The following is a 24434-nucleotide window of genomic DNA, read 5'->3' on the forward strand; positions in this document are numbered from 1 at the left end:
CAAATTAGGTAATTGATTATGGTCTATATATACTTTTTTCTTTATATCAAATTAACTCAAATATACTTTTCTATAAATAACCTTTAAATACGAAATAGATGAAAAAAATAAATCTCATGAATGTTAATAAACTAATTTGTTAAACACAGTAAACAATATTTAATATAATAACGCATAATAAAAAAAATAGACAAAAGTGATGAATCAACGGAGCAATTGTTGTTGTCGTCCAATTAGCTGCAGCACATATAACGCATAATAAAAAATAGACAAAGGTGAATGATAAATTCTAAAAAAAGTTTGGGCATTTGATTGAGCTACTCTTCTTACATAAATTGTAAAAGTGAAGTAGTATTATTGAGTAACACTGACTAGTTTTTTATCTACATAAAGTTGGAGGGTCTCATTTCCGAAGCTTTGTTGTTCCTCCAATATTTGCTTTGCCGAATTGACGCAAGAATCGCTGCATTTCAAGAGATGAATTGAGAGGAGCGTGGGTATATCTCCAATACCCCAAGGGATCTCCTCCAAGCAAAACATATTATAAAGATGAAGTCTCTCAAGATTGGGGAAGTGTATACTATCTGCTCTCCACTTTACTAGGTCACTTTCCCATATGCGTAGAACTTTCAATTGAGGAAATTGCCCTTCAACTGGACTCCACTCAGGCCCCTTGAATGCATTACAGTTCAATGTAAGCTTTTCAAGATTGGGCAAAATAGAACCAAAGACCGTCATCTTCTCCCAAGGAATACAACAATTTGACAAACTCAATTTCTTGAGTGAAGTGGGGAAGCTGATGTTTGCCAATAGCGACACATTTTCCTCTAAAAGATAAAGTGATTCAAGTTTCTGTAGGCGAGCAAGATTTTCTAGACCACCGCTGCCTTTTTTAAGGTGAACAATTCCCAGTTTCTTAAGATTTGGAACTCTATCAAGGACATCAATTGTACACCTGAAATTTTGTAAAGCAGCAAGCGTCTGTAGGTTCTCCATGATCATTGAATCTTGGGTCACTACTGGGTGAGGTAAAACAACATTTCTGCGTCCAATTAGATGCCTAAGTTGTGGCATATCCCAGATTTCAGACGGGAGATTTACTCCGAAGAAAAGATGCAAAGTTAAAGTTTGTAGGTTCCACAGCAAAGATATTGTAGACAGAGATTCAAATTTCAACTGCTTAATACAGCTCATCTTAAGGTAGCACAATTTAGTGGGATGCAGAAAATCCATATCATCCATACAGGCTTTCACCCTCAATAATCTCAATCTAACCAGATTCGGATACATAATCCGACAGTCGTCGCACACTGAAAGGCTTGCAAGTGATGTCGATTGTGAGGTAACCTGAACTTCAGGAAGATCCATCCTTTGATCTTCATCGAGCTGAGAACCACATAGGAAACACTGGGGCTCAAAGACACTAATACATTGTGCTTTTGGGACACAAATCAAACATTCTTTTTGAAACTGTCTCAAGCATAGGTCCCTTAGAAGATCATGAATGCTGCATGTTTTAGCTTTCTTCCCTTCATAATTCCATCTTCGAACCAAAATCAGATTCCTGTCAATAAAGTTTCTCAAATATTCCTCTGCAACCTCTTCCAAGGTTTTAGCTCTCGATGGTTTCAAAAATCCTTCGGCAACCCATAATTTTATTAGCTTGGAGGCTTCAATCTCGTCATCTTCAGGAAACATCCGCATATAGAGAAAACATGGTTTAAGATGAATTGGTAAGTTATCGTAACTCAAAGACAATATTTTTAAACAACGGTCACTGTATTCTAAGTTAGAAAATGAGTTTATACTTTTGGCTACCGACTCCCAGTGCTCTAGTGTCCTGTTGGAATTTGCAAGCAATCCACCAATCACAACAACTGCTAAAGGAAGTCCATTGCACTTCTTTGCAATAGTCTTACCAATTTCTTCCAATTCTGGATATGGACAATTGTCTTCTCCAAAGGCTTTTCGACAAAGCAAATTCCAACTTTTATCCTCATTTAGAAAATCCATCACATAAGGGTTGTGAGAACCTAAAGAAATTGCGACATTTGAAATCCTAGTGGTCACCAATATTCGACTTCCATTCCTATTATTTGGGAAAAACAACCTTAAATTATCCCAAGCACTGATACTCCACATATCATCCATGACAATCAAATATCTTCTACCAAATAAACTTTGATGCAATCTTTGTCCTAATTCAGCCAAAGTTTCACTACTTTCTTGGTCTTTTCCATCATTAAGAAGGCGCACAAGAATTTCCCGAGCTTTATATTCTTGAGATATTGTAAACCAAATACGTTTATCAAAGTGGTGCACAACATATGGATTGTCAAAAGTATTTTTAGCTAGAGTAGTCTTACCAATACCTCCCATCCCAGTTATTGGGATGATATTGAGATCAGGTTCATTTCTAGTGAGCTCGTCCATGACTCGAAACAAGTGCTCATCGAATCCGACCATGGTACTACTCTTGCCACTGGAAGTAAATGCTGTGGATGAATTATCAGGCACAGAAACTACCATTTGCTGTTTTGAGACATCGGTGCAATCCTCTTGGATGATCCTCAACTCGTTCATGATGGAGTCAATCTTTTGGATTACTTTGTGTATATCTATATAGAAAGATGAGAGGGCGGCCACATCCTGACTTTTATCCCCAGATCCATGACCAAGTTGATATACGACATGTAAGTCAATGACATCTTCTGCTTCATGAGCAAGAATCGAGATCTGTCTTGCCAGATCTTCCATTTCTTGGCTTATTCTCCCAGAATCAACTTCAAGAAATTCCAGCAAGAACTGAACTTTTTGGTGCAGGGTTTGAACTTGGTTCCAGTCTAGATGAAGGCGAGTCCGGCGAGCAGGATGCTGAAGATTCTCCATGACATGCGAAAGAGAAAGAAGAGAGGCATAAGCTGCGACTGCCATTCTGATCTTTGTTGCAATTGCTCTACGAGTTGAGCAACAGGAGCAAAGAGATTACAGACAATGTGAATGATTATGGTTTGTGGAAGCCAGCTAGCAACTTGGCCCTGATTAGGTGAGTGTGAAACCACGAAGAAGTTAATAATTACTTTTTACATGATTTTGCGTATTTATTTGAACTAGTTAACTTAAGAATGATAATTTACTTTATTTGTAATTAAATTGTACATTTATCCAATCAAGAAAAAATTAACATAATTTAAGATGAAAAAAATGGAAAAAAAAAAAGCCTCGTGCTATATAATATAAGGGCAATTGTGTTCAAATATTTAATTCACTACAAAAAATTAAATTATTTTCTATACTATAAATTACTACGCCTTATAAGTTATGACAAATTTAATGCTATCTACAACAGTCAAACAAAATAGATGCGAAAATTTAAGTTTGTTATAGTTCTTAGTTGTGGTTAATGTTTTAGCATCTCTTGTTGAAAATATCATCTGATCATAGCTATTGCACTATCTTGATTAATTAGTATTCACCATATTTTTTACTTTATAGCCATGGTAATTACTCATAATAAAAAAATACTTCTTTTGAAGTAATTATATATTTATATATATCATACAATTATTATTGTGACGCCCCAAAAATTATAAAACCTAATTATAGGATTAATTGATAATTTTTTATGAAACTTAATAATTAATAAATAAATTATAGGTCATAATTGAAATATAATAAAATTTGAATGAATTATCTTAAAATTCGTTATAATATTTTAGGACAACTTATATTAATTAAGAAAATTCAAAAAAGATGTAATGAAGAGTGGGAGGTGGGCCCTCAACTCCCACCGCCTCAACTCTCTTCAGTCTTTTTCTTTCTTCTCTATACACACACACATACACAACTCACATCGCACAACACACAACACACACAATATACACACAATCGAAAAATTGCAATTCTCTCTGGCGAAAAAAAAGAAGACACAGAGGTATGGAAATTGCATTTTTAATATATTAATTTGTATAATTATAATATTTAATTAGTTTGATTATTAAATATTGTATATATTTAGCAATATACAGTAAAACCTCTATAAATCAATAATTTTGGAACCATGAAATTTTTTTAATTTAGAGAGATATTAATTTATCGATAAATTAATATTTTATTAATTAAAAAAGAGACTTTTTAAATTCAGCAAATTTAGTACATATGTATTGAAAAAAAATGAATTCATATATGTTTCATGCATCAATCAATTCTTTGTAACTAATTAAATATTATTCATATATAATATCAATTCATTGTATATAATTAACTATTATATTCATGGACGGATGTTCAGTTCATTGGAATTATTTAAATATACATGTTTACATTAATTAGTTGCACTTAAATAACTATTATAGTCAATTAAATATATTCATGCATGATGAATGAAACATAACACCCAATCATGTCTTCTCATCTAAAAGGCATAGAAAAATCATCCATAAATGGTCAAATGCGTAAAGCATTATAGACTTATATTTTAGCAAATTACCATAATATTTATAATTGTAATATTCATGAATTATTAATTTAGAGTTTTAATGGGACCTAATATTTATAAAAGAATTTTTCGAAAAATTATTATTTTATTATCTTATCGAATTTGATGATTTTTTACAAAGGCCCAAATCGGGACCGAAAGATTTTATTATTTTAGAGAGTTTATTAATATATAGAGTATTAATTTATAGAGATTTTACTTTACTATTTAATTAGAATATTTTACGAGTTTGACTATTTAAAATAGTGTCATTGCATATCAAATAGGATATAAAAAGGATATTGTTGGTTCATTAAATTATTAAATTTGTCAGATTTAAATATTACTATTATTAATTTGTACAATTCCATCAAAATTATTAACTAAATCACAATTTTACGTATTGTTGTTTAATTAAATTATATAGTAGCGAGAAATTGATAAAAAATTTAGAAAAATGTTATTAAAAAAGAAAAATAAGATTTTTAATAATAACTTAATTTACGAATGTTATTAAAAACAAAAATTATAAATATATATAGAGTTTGGTTAAATGAATCGCTACGCACGTATTTTTATGGTTTGAGCAAAGAAATTACAGACTGATTATGGTTTGTGCAAGCCACCTAGCAATATGGCCCGGATTAGGTGAGTGGGAAACGACGAAAAAGTCAGAAGATTCCCTCAAAACGGATCCGATTAATAAGGGAAAAGTATTATTTTAATCCGCTAAATATGTTTAATTTTAATTTTAGTTCGATAATTATATCTATTTTTATTTAGGTACAGTAACTTACGAAATTGCTTACTTTTAGTCATCTGGCAGATTTTCGAATAATTTTACTCCTATGAGTGCATATGGACTAAAACTGTCTTTCAAAAGTCCATAGGGGTAAAATTGTCCGAAAATCTACTAGAGGACTAAAAGTAAGCAATTTCGTAAGTTACAAGACTTAAACAAAAATGAACATAGTTATCGAACTAAAATTAAAAAGACATACTTAGCAGACTAAACTAAAACTTTTCCCGATTAATAATGTTCTTATCAAATTAATAATTACTTTTTACATGATTTTGTGTATTTGTTGTACTAATTCGTTATTATTTGAACTACTTAACTTAATAATGATATGTTACTTTATTGTAATTAAAACGTACATTTATCCAATCAAGAAAAATTAACATAATTTAAGATGAAAAAATGTAAAAACAAAAAAAAAAAAAACTTCGTACTATATAATATAAGGGCAATTGTGTTCAAATATTTAATTCACTACAAAAAATTGAATTATTTTCTACATTATAAATTACTACGCCTTACAAGCATGATAAATTAATACTATCTACAACAGTCGAAAGAAATCAATGCGAAAACTTAAGTTTGACCATGCATGGTTAATCAACATCAAACATAAATTTCGTTATGGTTAAAACATTTACTATAGTTCTTAGTTGTGGTTAATGTTTTAGCATCTCTTGTTGAAAATATCAGCTGATCATATCCATTGCACAATCTTGACTAATTAGTATTCCTAAGGATAATTATGTAAAATAATTTACTTTTATTCCATACTAATTACTTCTGATTATTTGTTATTTACTCTCATTAACTACTTTAATTTCACATTATTCATATTTACTCATTACTTTCTTGTCACATTATACTTATTTACTCATATTAATATGTTTTGCTATTATATTGGTAATATGATAAACCTAAATAAATAAATATCCTTACGATATATCACAAAATAACTAAAAAATTCATGAAAATTGAAAGGATTAATACATTGAGACTAAAATTATTTTATAGTAAAATTATTTTTTTAGTAAGATAGACTAAAATATAATTTAAACATTTGAGATGTAATCTTTTACATTCATCCATAATATAATAGAACACAATATCAGTGTACAAGATTTAATATTTTCAACACTACACCAGAGGAATTGCTCTTTGTTAAAAAAATAAAATAAAATATATCACAACGCTTAAATGTTACGTGGGCACTAAACCATAGATAAAAATTGTCTGCACTATTATAAAAATGTCGTGGGAAAAAATATTCCAAAGCTTTTATATTACATATTATATTGTTATTTGTAGAGTTACCAATAAAAGTGCAATAGATATTGTAAAAATAGTTATTAACAGAGATATAAGAATAATCGACTTGGCACATATTAATTTAGTTTATCAAACATCTAAGGTAAATATTAAACGTTTGTTAGTTTACGTTATAAAACTTACCTAGGGACAAAATATTTACCATATTTAGCCACGATCAAAATATTTGTCATGATTTTAAACTATGATTAATGTTTTAGCCTCACTTACTGAAACCACTGGTAACGGTCATTGTATAATTGTAAATAATTGTATATAATGTTTTAACCATGACAAAAATTTATGTTTCTTTTAGCAACGTCAACTGAACTTTTTATAATAATTAATGATATTGTATGAATTATATTTCGTTTTGTTGAATTATGGTGAAAAGATATTAATGTTGTGCATATAATAGTATTGCCTTCATAACAAGTCAAATTTATTTATTTTTGGAGTAGGAAGAATTGTGGTCGAGTTTTAGCATAAATACTTTTTGTTGGAGGGGTCAAATAAAGAATAATGATAAAGTGACATGATAATGGAAAATCAAATTTGAATTAACTAAAGGGGGAAGAAAATAATTAATTATACAAAAAGTTTTCAATAAAAGTTATAATAATGAAGAAAGATCAATGAGGTCATGTAGCAAATAAATTAGCATTCAAAAGTTAAATCCTTTTCAAAAAATTCTTTTCTGTTGGGAGTTGATTTTGTTTATGTTTTTAAATTTAGTTTTAGATCTTCTAATTATTAAAAAAATATATATATATATATAAAAACTTAAACGAGATGTAGCTATATAGAAAATCATAGAAAAGACTAAAATATAAAAATTATTATTGTAAAATTAAAACTGTTTTTAAAACAAGATTAAGTAACTATTTGAAAATGTAGTAAAATAAGACTGTTCCAAAATTCGCTCTAAGTTCTGTATTCTAGAAATCACTCCAAAGATTAAAAAAAAAAAAAAATCATTCCAAAACCCGTCCCAAATTCTGTCTTTGTTTATAATGAGAGCTTGAATGGGTTTCCGCACCTGTTACAAATTTTATTTAATGTACAAATATTAGTTAAATTAAATTTGCATGGGTGGCGAAATTTGAAACAATTTTATGTTTATATGTTATTATCTTTTGTTACAATACCCGTTGCATGTTTTATTTTTTTAAAGTTTACTTTTACTAATTTTTAATCAATTGAATTTTTTTAATTTTAAATTAATTTATTTCTAAATTTTAGTCAACAGTTATAATATCATATTATAAGAAATTATATCAATTTTGATTTATAACTTTTTAAAGTACTATAAATTCAAATGGTAGCACTATAAGAAAACAGGGTATCAGAGACCAAAATTTAGAGACGGAACAAAATCCGTCTTTATCAGAGACGGATTTAGAGACGGAACTCTTTTTTATGATAAATTATTAATAATTTTTATTTTCCAATCTGAATTTTTCTCTCCTTTCATCATTTATTTTAGTTGGAGAGAGATTTTTCTCTTTTTTTTTTTTCTCGGTGAATAGGGTTTTTGCAAATGAGATGGAAAAAGAAGCGCGAGAAGAGGAAAATAATCTACAAAACATAGAAGGCAAAAATGTGACTTCACCACCCTCAAAATTTTTAACATACTTTCAAATATTCTTTATAAAAAAAAAAATTAATCAAGGGTAATGTTGTAATTCCACTCTTTCCGTACAGGAATTTCACGGTTATTTTGAAAATTTAGAGGGTATTTGTAATTTTACAAATAATAAAGAAATAATCCTAATTATGCCAAACTTCAGGGGATATAGTTGTAATTTATCCTAAATTTCAATAATTTTCCTAATTAATCATTGCTTTCTAAAATTTGTACTAAATCCCACGAATTTTCCTAAATTTCCTAAAATTACATAAATTTAATGAAATCCAAACAATTGAAAGAAATATAGAAAACTCAAATGATCATAGGAAATTGCATTTTCATAAGAGAAAAATAAGGAAAACTTACAAAAAACAAAATTAAAAAATTTCTGAAAATTTTCAGAAAATTACAGAAAAATGAGAAGAATAAAAAAACTACTCATGTTTTCAAAACTTTGCAGAAAAATGAAAGCAAAATTCTGAATTTCTTTTCAAAAAATACAACAATGTACTTTCACAATCACACTCATCTCCATCATAATTTTCATATAATCTTTGGAAAAAAGAACAGCGTTAATTTCAAAAATAAAAAATAAAAATCAAACCATCTCCATCATCATCATATTTATGCTCATCCGCATCATCATAATTTTCATATAATTTCAGAAAAAATACAAGTAGGGGGCACATCTCCTTAATCAGTTTAGAAAAATTGAAAGAAAAGTACAACAAAATAATTTTGATATAATTTAAGAAAATCCAACCAAAATCCAACAAATCATCCCCATAACCATTTCAGAAAATGCAACAAATTAATTTCAAATAATTTAAAAAAAAAGAGAGAGAAATATGGTTTATATATAAAAACTTTTGGCACAAATCGCTGTTTAAAAAACAGTTACAAAAGTACTCGACGTTGTTTTGACATCAAAACAATGATATTCATATGTAGGCTAAAGAAAGTTGGAGATTTAAGCTGCTGCAATAATGAAGATCACCCTGCTATAGGCGATGAAGAAGAAGTCTGTTCTCAGTCATAAATGTGTTCTGGATTTTTACGTTTCTTTCTTTATCACAAACAGTCATTCAGTTTGACACCAAAATCAAATGTATTCACACTGATAACGGGACTGAATTTCTCAGCTCATCCTTCCAAGAACTATTACAGAAAAATGGTATTATTCATGAAAAGAGTTGTGTTTATACACCACAACAGAATGGGGTTGTGGAAAGAAAACATCGTCACCTTTTAGAGATTACTAGAGCCCTCATGTTTCAATCTCATTTACCTGATTATTTCTGGGCTGAATCTATACTCACTGTCACACACATCATTAACAAACTTCCTTCAGCTGTGCTTAGTTGGAGATCACCCTATGAACTCCTATTCAAAACCAGTCCATCATATGCCCATCTCAAAACCTTTGGTTGCTTATCTTTTACTTCCAATACCCTTCCACATAAATTTAAATTCACTCCTAGAGCGTTCAAGTGCGTGTTCATTGGCTATATCCAGGGCCAAAAGGCTTTTAAACTATATGACTTAGATAATAAGAAGGTCATAACTTCCAGGGACGTTACATTCCATGAGGACATATTTCCATTCCGTGATTCTCATACTACTTCTGAAATTGGTCCTGTTCTCATGCTTACACAATTGCTTAACAATCCTTATCACCATTCTGATTCGGTTCCCTCAGACCATTCAGACCCCCCTCTCAGTTCTTCTCCCTGCATTCCTGATGATGACATCAGGAATACTTCTGTCCATGTTCCTCGCAGATCACAGAGACCTACTAAACCCCCTGCTTGGCTTAATGACTTCCATTGTAACTCCTCCTCCACCTCTGTCCTTCACCCTTCTGCTGTTGCATCATCAAACATTCATTTTTTAGCTACATTATCCATTGTCCAGGAACCTAGTTGCTACAAACATGCACAGGGCTGCAAGGAGTGGGAGGATGCCATGAGATAAGATTTTCAGGCTCTTGAAGACAATGACACCGGGGAGATTGTAGACTTACCAAAGGGGAAGAAGGTTATAGGTTGCAAATGGGTCTATAAGGTGAAACTCAAAGCCGATGGAAGTGTGGATCGTTATAAGGTACATTTGGTTGCTAAAGGATACAACCAAGTGGAAGGAGTCGACTACATTGATAGGTTCTCTCCTGTGGCTAAAGCAGTCACAGTTCGTATTTTTCTTGTTGTTGCTTCTAGTTTTAATTAGCCTATCCATCAAGTTGACATTAATAATGCATTTTTTCATGGTTTTCTTGATGAGGATATCTATATGCATGCTCTTGATGGTTATTATGGGCTCCTAATAAAGTTTGCAAGCTGAAACGTTCTCTCTATGGCTTGAAACAAGCCTCTCGACAGTGGAATTTGGAGTTCACCACTAAACTGATTTCCTTTGGATTTATTCAGTGTCCACACGACCATTGCCTATTCACACAACAAACTACTACAGGTTTGGTTGCTTTGATCGTTTGTGTTGACGATGTTTTGATTACTTGCTTTTCAGTTTCAAAGATTATAGAGGTTAAACAACTCTTACACAAGATGGTTACAATCAAAGATCTTGGCCCTGCCAAGTACTTTCTCGGCCTCGAAATTGCCTGCTCTTCTGCAGGTACCTCCATTTCTCAGCATAAATTTATTCGAGACATCATTCTCGATTCTGGTTTTTCCTATGCACGCCCTGCACTTTCTCTATTACCTTCAGGTTTGAAGCTCTTTGCTCATAATACTTCGGTTCTCGCTGACCCTAAGCCTTATAGAAGACTGATGGGACGTCTTCTTTTATCTCTCCTTCACACAGCCTGATATTGCTTTCGGAGCTCAGCAACTCAGTCAGTTCGTCCAAGCTCCATGTTCTGTTCATATGACCGCTGCACTTCACCTCGTGCGCTACCTGAAGAGTTGTCCAGAGCGTGGTCTTTTCTTCCCTGTCTCCAATTCGTTGTCCCTTACTGCCTATTGCGACGCGGATTGAGCTGGTTGTGTGGATTCACGTTGCTCTCTTACCAGTTACTGTGTGTTTTTGGGAAAGGCTTTAATCTCTTGGAAGTCCAAGAAGCAGACCACAGTTGCTCGTTCGACCGCAAAAGCGGAATATCGCAGCATTGGCTCCACTGTCTGTGAATTGTTGTGGATTTCCTACTGTAGATTTTTGTCCCTCTTCCCATCTCTCTGTACTGCGACAATCAGGCTGCACTTCACAATATCGGCAATCCTGTCTTCCACGAGCGCACGAAGCACCTCAAGATCGATTGTCATATAGTTCGTGAGAAATTTAAAGTTGGTTTCGTCCTTCCTCTGCACACTTCGAGCTCCAATCAACTTGCCGATATTTTTACGAAATTTCTCTCTGGTCACCATTTTTTCAATCTCCTATCCAAGATGGGTTTGATCTCTTTTTTCGAGGTCCATCTTAAGGGGGAATGAAGAAAGTTGGAGATTTAAGCTGCTGCAGTGATGAAGATCACCCTGCTACAAGCAATGAAGAAGAAGTCTGTTCTCAGTCATAAACGTGTTCTGGATTTTTATGTTTCTTTCTTTATCACATTTCGACTTAAAATTGCTGACATGTCTCATGAGTTGTTAGTTAGCTGATAAGTTAGTTTTAATCGTTAGTCTGTTATTTTTCCTTCTTCTTCCTCTGTTTTCCCACTGTTATTTATACTGGAGCTCTGCAACTGTAAAGAATTGAATCTTCTTCCAATCTATGAAATGAGAGATATTCTCCTTCATACTACTGCTTGTAACTCTATGGATTTCTTGAGCTATTTCTTCATAGGCGCATGTCTAATCATTCCAATACCTACGTCAAATGTCATGCAATAATTTTGAATAATACTTCTTAAATTTTGAAAATCGACATCATTTATGTAAATTGCCTCTTAACCGTTCCAAATTCAAAATTTTCGCTTAAAATCCCATCTCAAATATAATAAGTAATTATTTTAAAATATTAAAAAAATATTTGTTCTGTACACATTAATGTTACATAAGTAATTAATTTGTGGAGTAACACAAATAAGTATGTAAAAAAAATTTAATTGTTCTTGATATATGTTCACAAAATAAAATAATTTCATATACTCATAATTGTAAGCTTTATAGGGATGTTATTGTCATCCTATATTATTGTATTGTATCGTTTAATCAGACCATTCGATTTTAAATATCGTTAGATATGATCGAGCTGACAAAATCAATCTTACATGCAATGCAGTTTGGGAAAAATCTGTTACACAGTTGTGGAGATATCGTATCCGAAATGTATGATTTCCTTGAGACTTGTGCAACGTTCAATCAAACCATTAGATATGATGAAATAGACACAATCGTATATTTATTGAAATTTGGTACAAATTCGGCTAACAAATATTGAGATATCATACTTAAAATATAAGATTGATAAGTCTGTCGAATTTTATACTAGGTTTTAATGCGAATTCTATAACGAGTTTCGTAACAGTACCCCAAAAACCATTACAACATCGCTTCAAAACTTATCTTTTCTTCTGCGCTTGAGTGACTAGGTAGTTTTGTGACGATAGATTTCGAAATTTAAATTTTCCATCAATGTTTTAGATTTTGGACTTTAAATACACGTCCGAATGGTTTTCGTGATGGATATGATAAAACAATCCACGACAAAATTGAACTTCCCCAAAATATTTAATTTTTTGTCAAATACATTTCAGTTTGATGCGTACTTTCTAATTCAGACAAATTAGGTAATTAATTATGGTCTATATAATAATTAATACAAATTATTATTATAATAATTACAGGGTTTCACCCACAAAAAAGAATATATCAATTATTATATGACCCTTCAATGACCATAATAAAACAATTCCTCTTTTCTCATGTTTTTATATTATTGATGAATCCAAAGTGAAATCTTTTGTTGTCGCGCAATTAGCTGCAGCACAAGAATCTTGGACAACATGAATGATAAATTCTAAAAATAGTTTGGACATTTGATGTAGCTACTCTTCTTTCATAAACTATAAAACTGAAATAGTATTATTGAGTAACACTGACTACTTGTCCTTCATCTACATAAAGTTGGAGGATCTCATTTCCGGAGCTTTGTTGTTCCTCCAATATTTGCTTTGCCGAATTGATAGAAGAATCGCTGCAATCCCAGAGATGAATTGAGAGGAGTGTGGGTATATCTCCAATACCCGAAGGGATCTCCTCCAAGCAATGCATTTCATAAAGATCAAGTCTCTCAAGTTTGGGGAAGTGTATACTTTCTGCTCTCCACCACACCAGGTCATTTTCCCATATGATTAGGACTTTCAATCGGGGAAATTGCCCTTCAACTGGACTCCACTCAGGTCCCTTGAATGCATTACCGTACAATTTAAGCTTTTCAAGATTGGGCAAAACAGAACCAAAAACCGTCATCTCCTCCCAAGGAATACAGCAAGATGTCAAAGTCAATTTCTTGAGTGAAGTGGGGAAGGTGATGTTTGCCAATAGCGACACATCTTTTTCTATAACAAGAAGTGATTCAAGTTTCTGTAGGCGAGCAAGATTTTCTAGACCACCGCTGCCTTTCTCAAGGTAAACAATTCCCAATTTCTTAAGATTTGGAACTCTATCAAGGACATCAATTGTACACCTAAAATTTCGAAAATGAGCAAGCGTCTGTAGGTTCTCCATGATCATTGAATCTTGGGTAACTGCTGGGTGAGGTAAATCAACAACTCCGTCTGAAATTAGATGCCTAAGTTGTGGCATATCCCAGAGTTCAGACGGGAGATTTACTCTATAGGGCAACTTCAAAGTTAAAGTTTGTAGGTTCCACAGCAAAGATATTGTAGACGGAGATTCAAATTTCAACTGCATATCATCGCTAATCTTAAGGTAGCGCAATTTAGTGGGATGCAGAAATTCTATATCGTCCTCATAGGCTTTCACCCTCAATAATCTCAATCTAACCAGATTCGGATACATAATCCTACAGCCGTCGCACACTAAAAGGCTTTCAAGTGATGTCGATTGTGAGGCAACCTGAACTTCAGGGAGATCCATCCTTTGATCTTCATTGAGCCGAGAACTGCATAGGAAACAAAGGCAACTTTCCCAGGGCTCAAAAAAACTAATACGTTGTGCTTTTGGGACACAAATCAAACATTCTTTTTGAGATTGTCTCAAGCATAGGTCCCTTAGAAGATCATGAATCCTGCATGTTTTAGCTTTCTTCCCTCCATAATGCCATTTATGAACCAAAATCAAATTCCTGTCAATAAGGTTTCTCAAGTATTCCTCTGCAACCTCTTCCAAGGTTTTAGCTCTCGATGTTTTCAAAAATCCTTCGGCAACCCATAATTTTATTAGCTTGGACGCTTTAATCACGTCATCTTCAGGAAATATCCGCATATAGAGAAAACATGGTTTAAGATGAATAGGTAAATTATCATAACTCAAAGACAATATTTTTAAACAACGTTCACTGTATTCTAAGTTAGAAAATGAGTTTATACTTTTGGCTACTGACTCCCAGTGCTCTAGTGTCCTGTTGGAATTTGCAAGCAATCCACCAATCACAACAATTGCTAAAGGAAGTCCATTGCACTTCTTTGCAATAGTCTTACCAATTTCTTCTAATTTCGGATATGGACAATTGTCTTCTCCAAAGGCTTTTTGACAAAGCAAATTCCAACTTTTATCCTCATCTAGAAAATCCATCACATAAGGGCTATGAGTACCTAAAGAAATTGCTACATTTGAAATCCTAGTGGTCACCAGTATTCGACTTCCATTCCTATTATTTGGAAAAAACAACCTTAATTCATCCCAAGCACTGATACTCCACATATCATCCATAACAATCAAATATCTTCGACCAAATAAATTTTGATGCAATCTTTGTCCTAATTGAGCCAAAGTTTTATTACTTTCTTGGTCTTTTCCATCATTAAGAAGGCGCACAAGAATTTCTCGAGCACTATATTCTTGAGATATCGTAAACCAAATACGTCTATCAAAGTGGTGCACAATATATGGATTGTCAAAAGTATTTTTAGCTAGAGTAGTCTTACCAATACCTCCCATTCCAATTATTGGGATGATTTGGAGATCAGGTTCATTTCTAGTAAGCTCGTCCATGACTCGAACCAAGTGCTCATCAAATCCAACCATGGTACTACTCTTGCCACTGGAAGTAAATGCTGTGGATGAACTCTCAAGCACAAAAACTACCGGTTGTTGTTTTGAGACATCGGTGCTCTCCTTTCGGATCATCCCCAACTCGTTCATGATGGAGTCAATCTTTTGGACTACTTTGTGTATATCTTGATAGAAAGATGAGAGGGCGGCCATATCCTGACTTTTATCCCGAGATCCCTGACCAAGTTGATATACGACATGTAAGTCAATCACATCTTCTGCTTCATCAGCAAGAATAGCGATCTGTCTTGCCAGATCTTCCATTTCTTGGCTTATTCTCCCAGAATCAACTTCAAGAAATTCCAGCAAGAACTGAACTGTTTGGTGCAGGGTTTGAACTTGGTTCGAGTCAAGATGAAGGCGAGTCCGGCGAGCAGGATGCTGAAGATTCTCCAAGACATGCGAAAGAGAAAGTAGAGAGGCATAAGCTGCTACTGCCATTCTGATCTTTGTTGCAATTGCTCTATGAGTTGATTACAGAATGTGAATGATTATGGTTTGTGCAAGCCAGACAACATTGATAATAAAATTCATTTTTTCAAGAATTGTGATTAATAAATTTGTGCAAGCCAGCACCGTTTTCGAAGTTATAAATTAGGTGTAGTGTTACACGACGTAAAAGTCAGAAGATTCCCTCGAAATGGATCCAATTAATAATGTTCTTATCAAATTAATAATTACTTTTTAACAATATGGTAGTTACTCATAGTAAAAAAATTATTTCTTTTGAAGTAATCATAGGGAGTAGGTGTTATAATTATTTATAATTATCATTTTATAACGAATTTGTAACACATTGGACGTGTTGATGTCATTGAGAGAAAAAAAAAAGAAAATTTATTTGAGAGGCGGATATGTAAATTACTCATTAAACTGTTAATAACTTAATAATTACATTTTACATGATTTTGTGTATTTATTGTACTAATTCGTTATTATTTGAACTAGTTAACTTAAGAATGATATTTTACTTTATTGTAATCAAAACATACATTTATCCCAATCAAGAAAAAATTAACATAATTTAAGATGAAAATATGTAAAAAAAAAAGACCTTCGTACTATATAATATAAGGGCAATTGTGTTCAAATATTTAATTCACTACAAAAAAATTGAATTATTTCCTACACTATAAATTACTACGCCTTACAATTGATGATAAATTAATACTCTCTACAACAGTCAGACGAAATCGAAGCGAAAACTTAAGTTTGACCATGCATGGTTAATCAACATCAAACATAATTTTACCTATGGTTAAAACATTTGCTATAGTTCTTAGTTGTGGTTAATATTTTAGCATCTCTTGTTGAAAATATCAGTTGATCATAGCCATTGCACAATCTTGACTAATCAGTATTCACCATATTTTTTACCTTATAGCCATGGTAATTACTCATAATAAAAAAAATATTTCTTTTGAAGTAATCATAGGGAGTATAAAGAAATTGAGAAATAAAGAAATACTTATGGTGAAGGTCAAGTAGAGTCATCACTCTCCAAGGGGTTAGTTGAGCTGGTATTTATTCTTGAAGGTTAAGGAGAACATGAAAGAAAAATAACCGTATTTATTCCCTGAGCCGGTGAGTTAGTTAAATTCGAGTACGAAATTTTTATTAGGATGGAAGAATTGTGACATCCCAAATATTATAATACATAGTTATAGGATCAATTGGTAAATCCTTATGAAACTTAGTGATTAGTAAATAAATTATAGGTCACAATTGGAACATAATAAAACTTGCACGGATTAAATTGGAGTTCGTTATAATATTTGGGGACAATTTATATTAATTAAGAAAATTCAGAATGGAAGTAATTGATATTTTGAGAAAAATCTAATTAAATAAATAAAATAATAATATATATATATGTATTAGTATATGTATATGAAAGAGAGAGTTGAGAGTGGGAGGTGGGGGCCATCAACCCCTACCGCCTCAACACTCTTCAGTCTTTTTCTTTCTTCTTTACACACACACATACATGAATGCATACACCTCTTCATATTCATTTTTAATACCCATTATATTATACCCTTTTGTATCCCCTATTATGATTTGTAATTATAATGATTATGATGTATTTTGTAACCACATTTTTTGTGGTCTATAAATACCACCATGTATTTCATTTGTAAAGGAGTTTTTGGAGAGAATAAGAAAGTGATTTTGTTGGAGAAATACATATATATTTTACTTTATATTTTATTAAGAGTGATAGGCTAATAAACTTAGAATTTCTCTAAGTTTATAACACGTTATCAGCACGACGTTACGTTACGATCGATCAAGGTAAAATGTTAATTTTATTAGGATAATTTTTATTCTTTGTTTGTTTACCTCTACAATATCATAGTTACTTTTATTCTTGAATATTTCATAATAAAATATGAGTAATTATATTATATATTTCAATGTCTCCTGAAGTAGACATATATATATATATTTATATATATAAATTCTCGATTTCATCTCCTGAAGTGGATGTGATATTGCCACCAGAAGTAGGCATATAATTCTTGATTTTATCCCCTGAAGTGGATGTGATATTGCCTCAAGAAGCAGGCATACAATTCTTGATTTTATCCCCTAAAGTGGATATGTTCCATTGCTTCCTAAAATAAGTAATGAGTTAAAATCATCTCCAGTAGTAGGTGAAATATTTTGTACCAATTATGTACAATATCATCCCTGAAGCGACAATAAGTATATGTTAATTTTCTCACCACCTGAAGTGTTTTGAGATAATGGCTTGATCAAGAAGCTCGATGCTTCTTCGTTTATTTATTTGATTTGTGATAATTTTTCGATAACATAATATAGCTATTGTTATATGACTAACTTGAAGTTAATTTTATTAACTTTGCCCACATAGTTTTCTTTCATATGCCCATGTATGTATTTTGCATGTTTTGCTAATATATTTATGTGCAACAAAATTTATTTATTAAGAAATAATTTTGGCATGAATACCATTTAATTGCTATTTGTAACATTATAAGATTTAAGCCAAACTTAAATGTATTTAATTCCATGTATGCATGCCATAATAATTCATACTAATTACATGGTAACTTATATGTAACTTAATGTTAGTAATGTTTCATGTCATTTGTACTTTATCTCATATGTAATACATTTCATTTTACTTATATGTATATGTTGAATATTATGCTAAAAGTGCATATTAACTTGTTGTAGCTTAATGGCCAATCTCACAAAATTGGATTTCGTTGCTCTTGATTTTTCTTGAAAATACTACCTATTATGGGTTCTTGATGCCGAACTACATTTGGCAAGTAGCAAACTGGGAGAAACAATAAAAGAAAATACTATTGCTTCTGAGCAAGACTGTGCTAAAGCAATAATTTTGCTTCGTCATCATCTTCATAAGAGCCTGAAGTCTCAATATTTAATACTCAGAAGTCATTTTCAACTCTGGAAGAGTTTAAAGGATCGATTTGACCATCAAAAGACTGTAATCTTAGCACGTGCAAGATATGAGTGGATATAATTGCGACTGCAAGATTTCAAAACGATTGCTGAATATAATTCTGAAATGTTTCGAATTGTATCAAAGTTGAGGTTATGTGGAGAAGATGTGACGGATGAACAAATGTTGGAAAAAACATTTTCTACTTTTCATGCATCCAACCTTGTACTCCAGCAGCAGTACAGGGAACATGTGTACAAAACCTATTCAGAGTTGATTTCATACATGCTTGTTGCAGAAGAAAATAATCAGCTTTTGTTGAATAACCATCACACTCGACCCACTGGTTCCAAGCTACTTCCTGAAATTTTAGCGGCATTGCCTGAAGCAAATGCTACTTCTTCACGAAAGGCGTAGGGTCGTTACCATGGCTCACCACGGGGCCATTCTTATGGTCGTGGTCGTGGCCTTCGCGGTCGTGGTCGTGGTCACAGTAATGGTCATGATAATACATGGATTAATCTCAATATTCAGAAAAACAATGGGAACAAGGCAAAAAACCTACAAGAGAAAACAACAAATGGAGATCTTTGCCATAGATGTGGGATGTCTGGGCATTGGCCTCGTACATGTCGTACGGTACAACATCTGATCAAATTATACCAGGCTTCTGTAAAAGCGAAGGGTAAAGAAGTTGAGACTAATTTTGTTGAGGCTGGAATCTCAAACAATACCCACATGGATGCTTCAGATTTTTTTCAGTCTATTGAAAATGAAGATAAAAATCGCCCTGAGTTGCCCTTACAATTTGGTGATTACTGAGGATTTTGACATGCTTGTTGATTAGATTTATCCCAAATATTATTAGTATGTTTCCAGTATTTAGTTATGTTTACTTTCATTTGTAGGGTATTTCTTTTTATCTAGTAATGCTTTTATATTTTATGAATGAATTTTTTCTTTTACTTAGTATATGTCTATTTCATTTATATAGAATGGATCAAGTCATTACAAATCTCAATGATAAGGAACATTGTCTTGTTGATAGTGCAACTACGCATACAATTTTGAGAAACAAGAAATTTTTCTCAAGATTGTTAATGACAAGAACAAATGTGAGTATTATTTCAGGAGTTAGTAGTCTTATTGAAGGCTCCGGAAGAGCTACAATCTTGTTACCTGAAGGAACAAGATTACATATCAATGATGCCTTATATTCTAGTAAATCACAAAGGAACTTATTGAGTTTCAAGGACATTCGACAAAATGGTTTTCATATTGAAACCATGAATGAAAATGGTATCGAATATCTGTACCTTACAACATATAAAACTGGCCAGAAGCAAGTTTTAGAAAGAATGAGAACATATACTTCTGGTTTATATGGCACATTGATAAGCTCTGTTAAAACACTTGGTATCACTAACTCGAAGTTAGTTGATCAAAGTATTTTTACTTTGTGGCATGATAGACTTGGCCATCCAGGTAAAACAATAATGTATAGGATCATTGAAAATTCACATGGACACCCACTAAAGGACCTAAAGTTCCTTGTTAAAAGTGATTTTATATGTTCGGCTTGTTCTCTTGGAAAATTAATTACAAAGCCATCTATCACAAAAGTGAATGTAGAATCTCCTATGTTTCTTGAACGAATTCAAGGAGACATATGCGGGCCAATAACACCGTCACGTGGGCCATTTAAATACTTTATGGTGTTGATTGACGCATCAACACGTTGGTCACATGTAAGCTTGTTGTCAACACAAAATGTTGCTTTTGCAAGACTGTTAGCCCAAATTATTCAATTGAGAGCTCATTTTTCTGATTATCCTATTAAAAGGATAAGGTTAGATAATGCGGGATAATTTACCTTTAAATCCTTCAATAATTATTGTCAATCAATGGGATAGCTGTGGAGCATCCAGTTGCTCACGTACATACTCAAAACGGCCTGACAGAATCGTTAATTAAGCGGTTACAATTAATAGCTAGACCCTTATTGATGAGGTCAAAATTGCCTTCATCGGCATGGGGGCATGCAATTTTGCTTGCAGCGGCTCTAATTCGTCTTAGACCTACCGCTTACCATAAATTTTCTCCATTACAATTGGTCTCCGGAAGAGAACCAAATATATCTCATTTAAAGGTGTTTGGTTGTGCGGTGTATGTCCTGATACCCCCTTTTTAACGAACTAAAATGGGGTCACAATGGAGACTGGGAATTTACGTTGGTTTTGAGTCTCCCTCAATTTTAAGTACCTTGAACCAATGACCGGTGATCAATTCACTGCTAGGTACTTGGATTGTCAATTTAATAAGACAGTATTCCCGGCATTAGGGAGAGTAGATAAGGAGATTAAAAGGAAAGATATTGCATGGAATGCAACATCTATGTCTTTTATGGATCCACGGACAAATGATAGTGAACTTGAAGTTCAAGGGATCATACATTTGCAAAGTGTTGCAAATAGGCTACCAGAAGCATTGATAGATACCAAAAAGGTCACAAAATCATATATTCCGGCTAAAAATGTTCCAGCTTGTTTAGAAGTCCCTGAAGCGATTCTAAATAAATCAAACGCATCTGAGTCACAAATACGCCGAAAGCGTGGTAGACCACTTGGCTCTAAAGATGTAAATCCTCGAAAGAGAAAGGAACATATCGTCTCAGTTAATCACGATGCTAATGTGACCACTAGTGTCTCTAAGGATAAAATTCCTGAAGCGGTTTTATCTGAAAACTCTAAAAGTAATGAGCAAGATCTCGACAGTTATGAGATGTCTATTAATTATGCTCATAACAGTTTAGGTTGGTATCGTAAAGAAATTGAAATGAATGATATTTTTGCTTATTCTGTAGTCGTCCAAATTATGGATGAAGATGAAAATGATCCTCAAACTATGAAGGAATATAGACATCGAAATGATTGGAAAAGTTGGAAAAAGGCCATACAAGATGAGTTAGACTCGCTAAATAAGCGAGAAGTATTTGGACCAATAACTCCAACACCAAAAGGTGTCAAACATGTTGACTATAAGTGGGTGTTTATACGAAAGAGAAATGAACGAAATGAAGTTGTAAGGTACAAAGCTAGACTTGTGGCCCAAGGCTTTACTCAAAAGCCCAGAATTGATTATACTGAAACATATTCACCTGTAGTGGATGCAACCACACTTAGATTTTTGATCAGTTTATCAGTAATTCAACAGCTGCAAATGCAGCTCATGGATGTGGTAACTGCATATCTGTATGGGTCATTGGATACAGATATCTATATGAGAATCCCATAAGGATTAAAAATGCTTGAAGCATTACAGTCAAAGTCTCGTCATATGTACTCCATCAAATTAAAAAGGTCCTTGTACGGACTTAAACAATCAGGACGTATGTGGTACAATCGTCTTAGTGAGTACTTAATAAAGAAAGAATTTTGCCATAATCAAATAAGTCCATGTTTATTCATAAAGAGGACAAAGTCGGGATTTGTAATCATAATTGTGTATGTTGATGATTTGAATATTATTGGATCTCCTGAAGAGATTCGAAAGTAGCTGATTACTTAAAAAGTGAGTTTGAGATGAAAGATTTAGGTACTACAAAGTATTATCTCGGCCTGCAGTTTGAACATACTAAGGGTGGAATTTTCATTCATCAATCGAACTATATAGAAAAAGTCCTTAAGCGTTTTCATATGGACAAAACTCATCCATTGAGTACACCTATGATAGTTTGATCGCTTGATGTTAATAAAGATCCGTTTCGTCCTCCAGCACATAACGATGAGATTTTGGGTCCAGAAGTCCATATCTCAGTGCAATTGGTGCATTGATTTATCTTGCTAATAATACCCGACCAGATATAGCATTTTTAGTTAATCTACTAGCAAGATATAGTTCAACACCAACAAAGAGACACTGGAATGGTGTTAAATATATTGTACGTTATTTACGTGCAACAAGTGACATGGGACTATGTTTTGAAAGGCATGATGATGCCAAAACAATCAAATTAGTTGGTTATTTAAATGCGGGGTATTTATCTGATCCACATAAAGCTATATCTCAATCTGGATATGTATTCATGTATGGTGGAATTGCTATTTCATGGCGTTCAACCAAACAGACTTTGGTAGCCACCTCATCAAATCATGCAGAATTAATTGCATTATACAAGACTGGACGTGAACGTGTATGACTTAGATCACTAATACATTATGTGCATGAATCATGTGGATTGGAATCAATCGAAAAAAGTCCCACAGTAATATATAAAGACAATACAGCATGCATCGCCCAAATCAATGATGGTTATGTTAAACGCGACGAACCAAACACATATTACCAAAATTTTTCTCCACTCACGAGCTTCAAGTGGAAGGCAAAGTTGATGTTCAACAAATTTCATCAAGTCAGAACTTAGCAGATTTATTTATGAAGGCATTACCAACAAAGGTGTTCAAACAACTCGTACGTAATATTGACAAGCGACACCTGAAAGATATATGCTTCAATTGAGGGGGAGATTATACAATTGTACTCTTTTTCTTAGCCTTGGTTTTTATCCCATTGGGCTTTTTCAGGCAAGGTTTTTAACGAGGCAAGATGTATATGATAAAGAGGTATGCATTCAAGGGGGAGTATTATATATAATATGATATATGAATGCATACACCTCTTCATATTCATTTTTAATACCCATTATGTTATACCCTTTTGTATCCCCTATTATGATTTGTAATTATAATGATTATGGTGTATTTTGTAACCACATTTTTTGTGGTCTATAAATACCACCATATATTTCATTTGTAAAGGAGTTTTTGGAGAGAATAAGAAAGTGATTTTGTTGGAGAAATACATATATATTTTACTTTATATTCTATTAAGAGTGATAGGCTAATAAACTTAGAATTTCTCTAAGTTTATAACATTATATTTCTTTTAGTGATGTTAGCCGAACTTTTTGTAGTAATTAATGACATTGTATGAATTATATTTCGTTTCTCTTGGATTATGGGGAAAAAAGATTAATGTTGTACAAGTACTGATAAGTAATAGCATTGCCTTCATAACAAGTCAAATTTATTTATTTTTGGAGTTGGAAGAATTAATATATTATTTTATTAATAATGAATAATAATAGTGACATCTATCCTTAAGTACACAAACTTGAAAAAACAAATGTAATAAAACTCGTGCAGATCCCATCCGTGACATGTTATAATAAAATCATAAAAGATACAAAACAAATAATAGGAAAATCAAATATTGAATCAACTAAAGAGGGAAGAAAATAATTAAATATAGAAAAAGTTGTCAATAAAAGTTTTAATAATGAAGGAAGATCAATGAGGTCATGTGGCAAATAAATTAACATTCAACAGTTATTATCCCCTTCTTTTTTTAAAAGTTTTTTGTGAGCTAAGTCGGGTCTTAGTGGCCGAGTGTGTGGAATTTTGTGATCTGAAAAATCAAGATGTTGTTGAGGTTTGTGGTGGTGCAACCGTGGGTCGGTTTTCTTGTGGGTGCGATGCCTAATGATGGTGTTCCCTTTAAAGGTTTTGGATCTAGCTATTCTCAGCCATTTT

At 32.6% G+C, this 24434-nt stretch overlaps 2 protein-coding genes and 1 pseudogene across 2 annotated transcripts; 1 reads left to right on the plus strand and 2 right to left on the minus strand.

Moving 5' to 3' along the window:
- Nucleotides 1-200: 200 nt before the first annotated feature.
- LOC105157222 (putative late blight resistance protein homolog R1A-10) lies at nt 201-3010 on the minus strand. The gene has a single exon (XM_011073566.3). It carries the CDS (start codon nt 2932-2934, stop codon nt 355-357), a length of 2580 nt encoding a protein of 859 aa, XP_011071868.1. The 5' UTR covers nt 2935-3010; the 3' UTR covers nt 201-354.
- Nucleotides 3011-13116: 10106 nt separating this feature from the next.
- On the minus strand, nt 13117-15928 carry LOC105157419 (putative late blight resistance protein homolog R1A-10). The gene has a single exon (XM_011073828.3). It carries the CDS (start codon nt 15846-15848, stop codon nt 13254-13256), a length of 2595 nt encoding a protein of 864 aa, XP_011072130.1. The 5' UTR covers nt 15849-15928; the 3' UTR covers nt 13117-13253.
- Nucleotides 15929-18615: 2687 nt separating this feature from the next.
- On the plus strand, nt 18616-19665 carry LOC148788605 (uncharacterized; annotated as a pseudogene).
- Nucleotides 19666-24434: the final 4769 nt, after the last annotated feature.

This window comes from Sesamum indicum, linkage group LG3 (assembly GCF_026168435.1).
Source record: "Sesamum indicum cultivar Baizhima isolate 11 linkage group LG3, ASM2616843v1, whole genome shotgun sequence".
NCBI classification, from domain to species: domain Eukaryota; kingdom Viridiplantae; phylum Streptophyta; class Magnoliopsida; order Lamiales; family Pedaliaceae; genus Sesamum; species Sesamum indicum.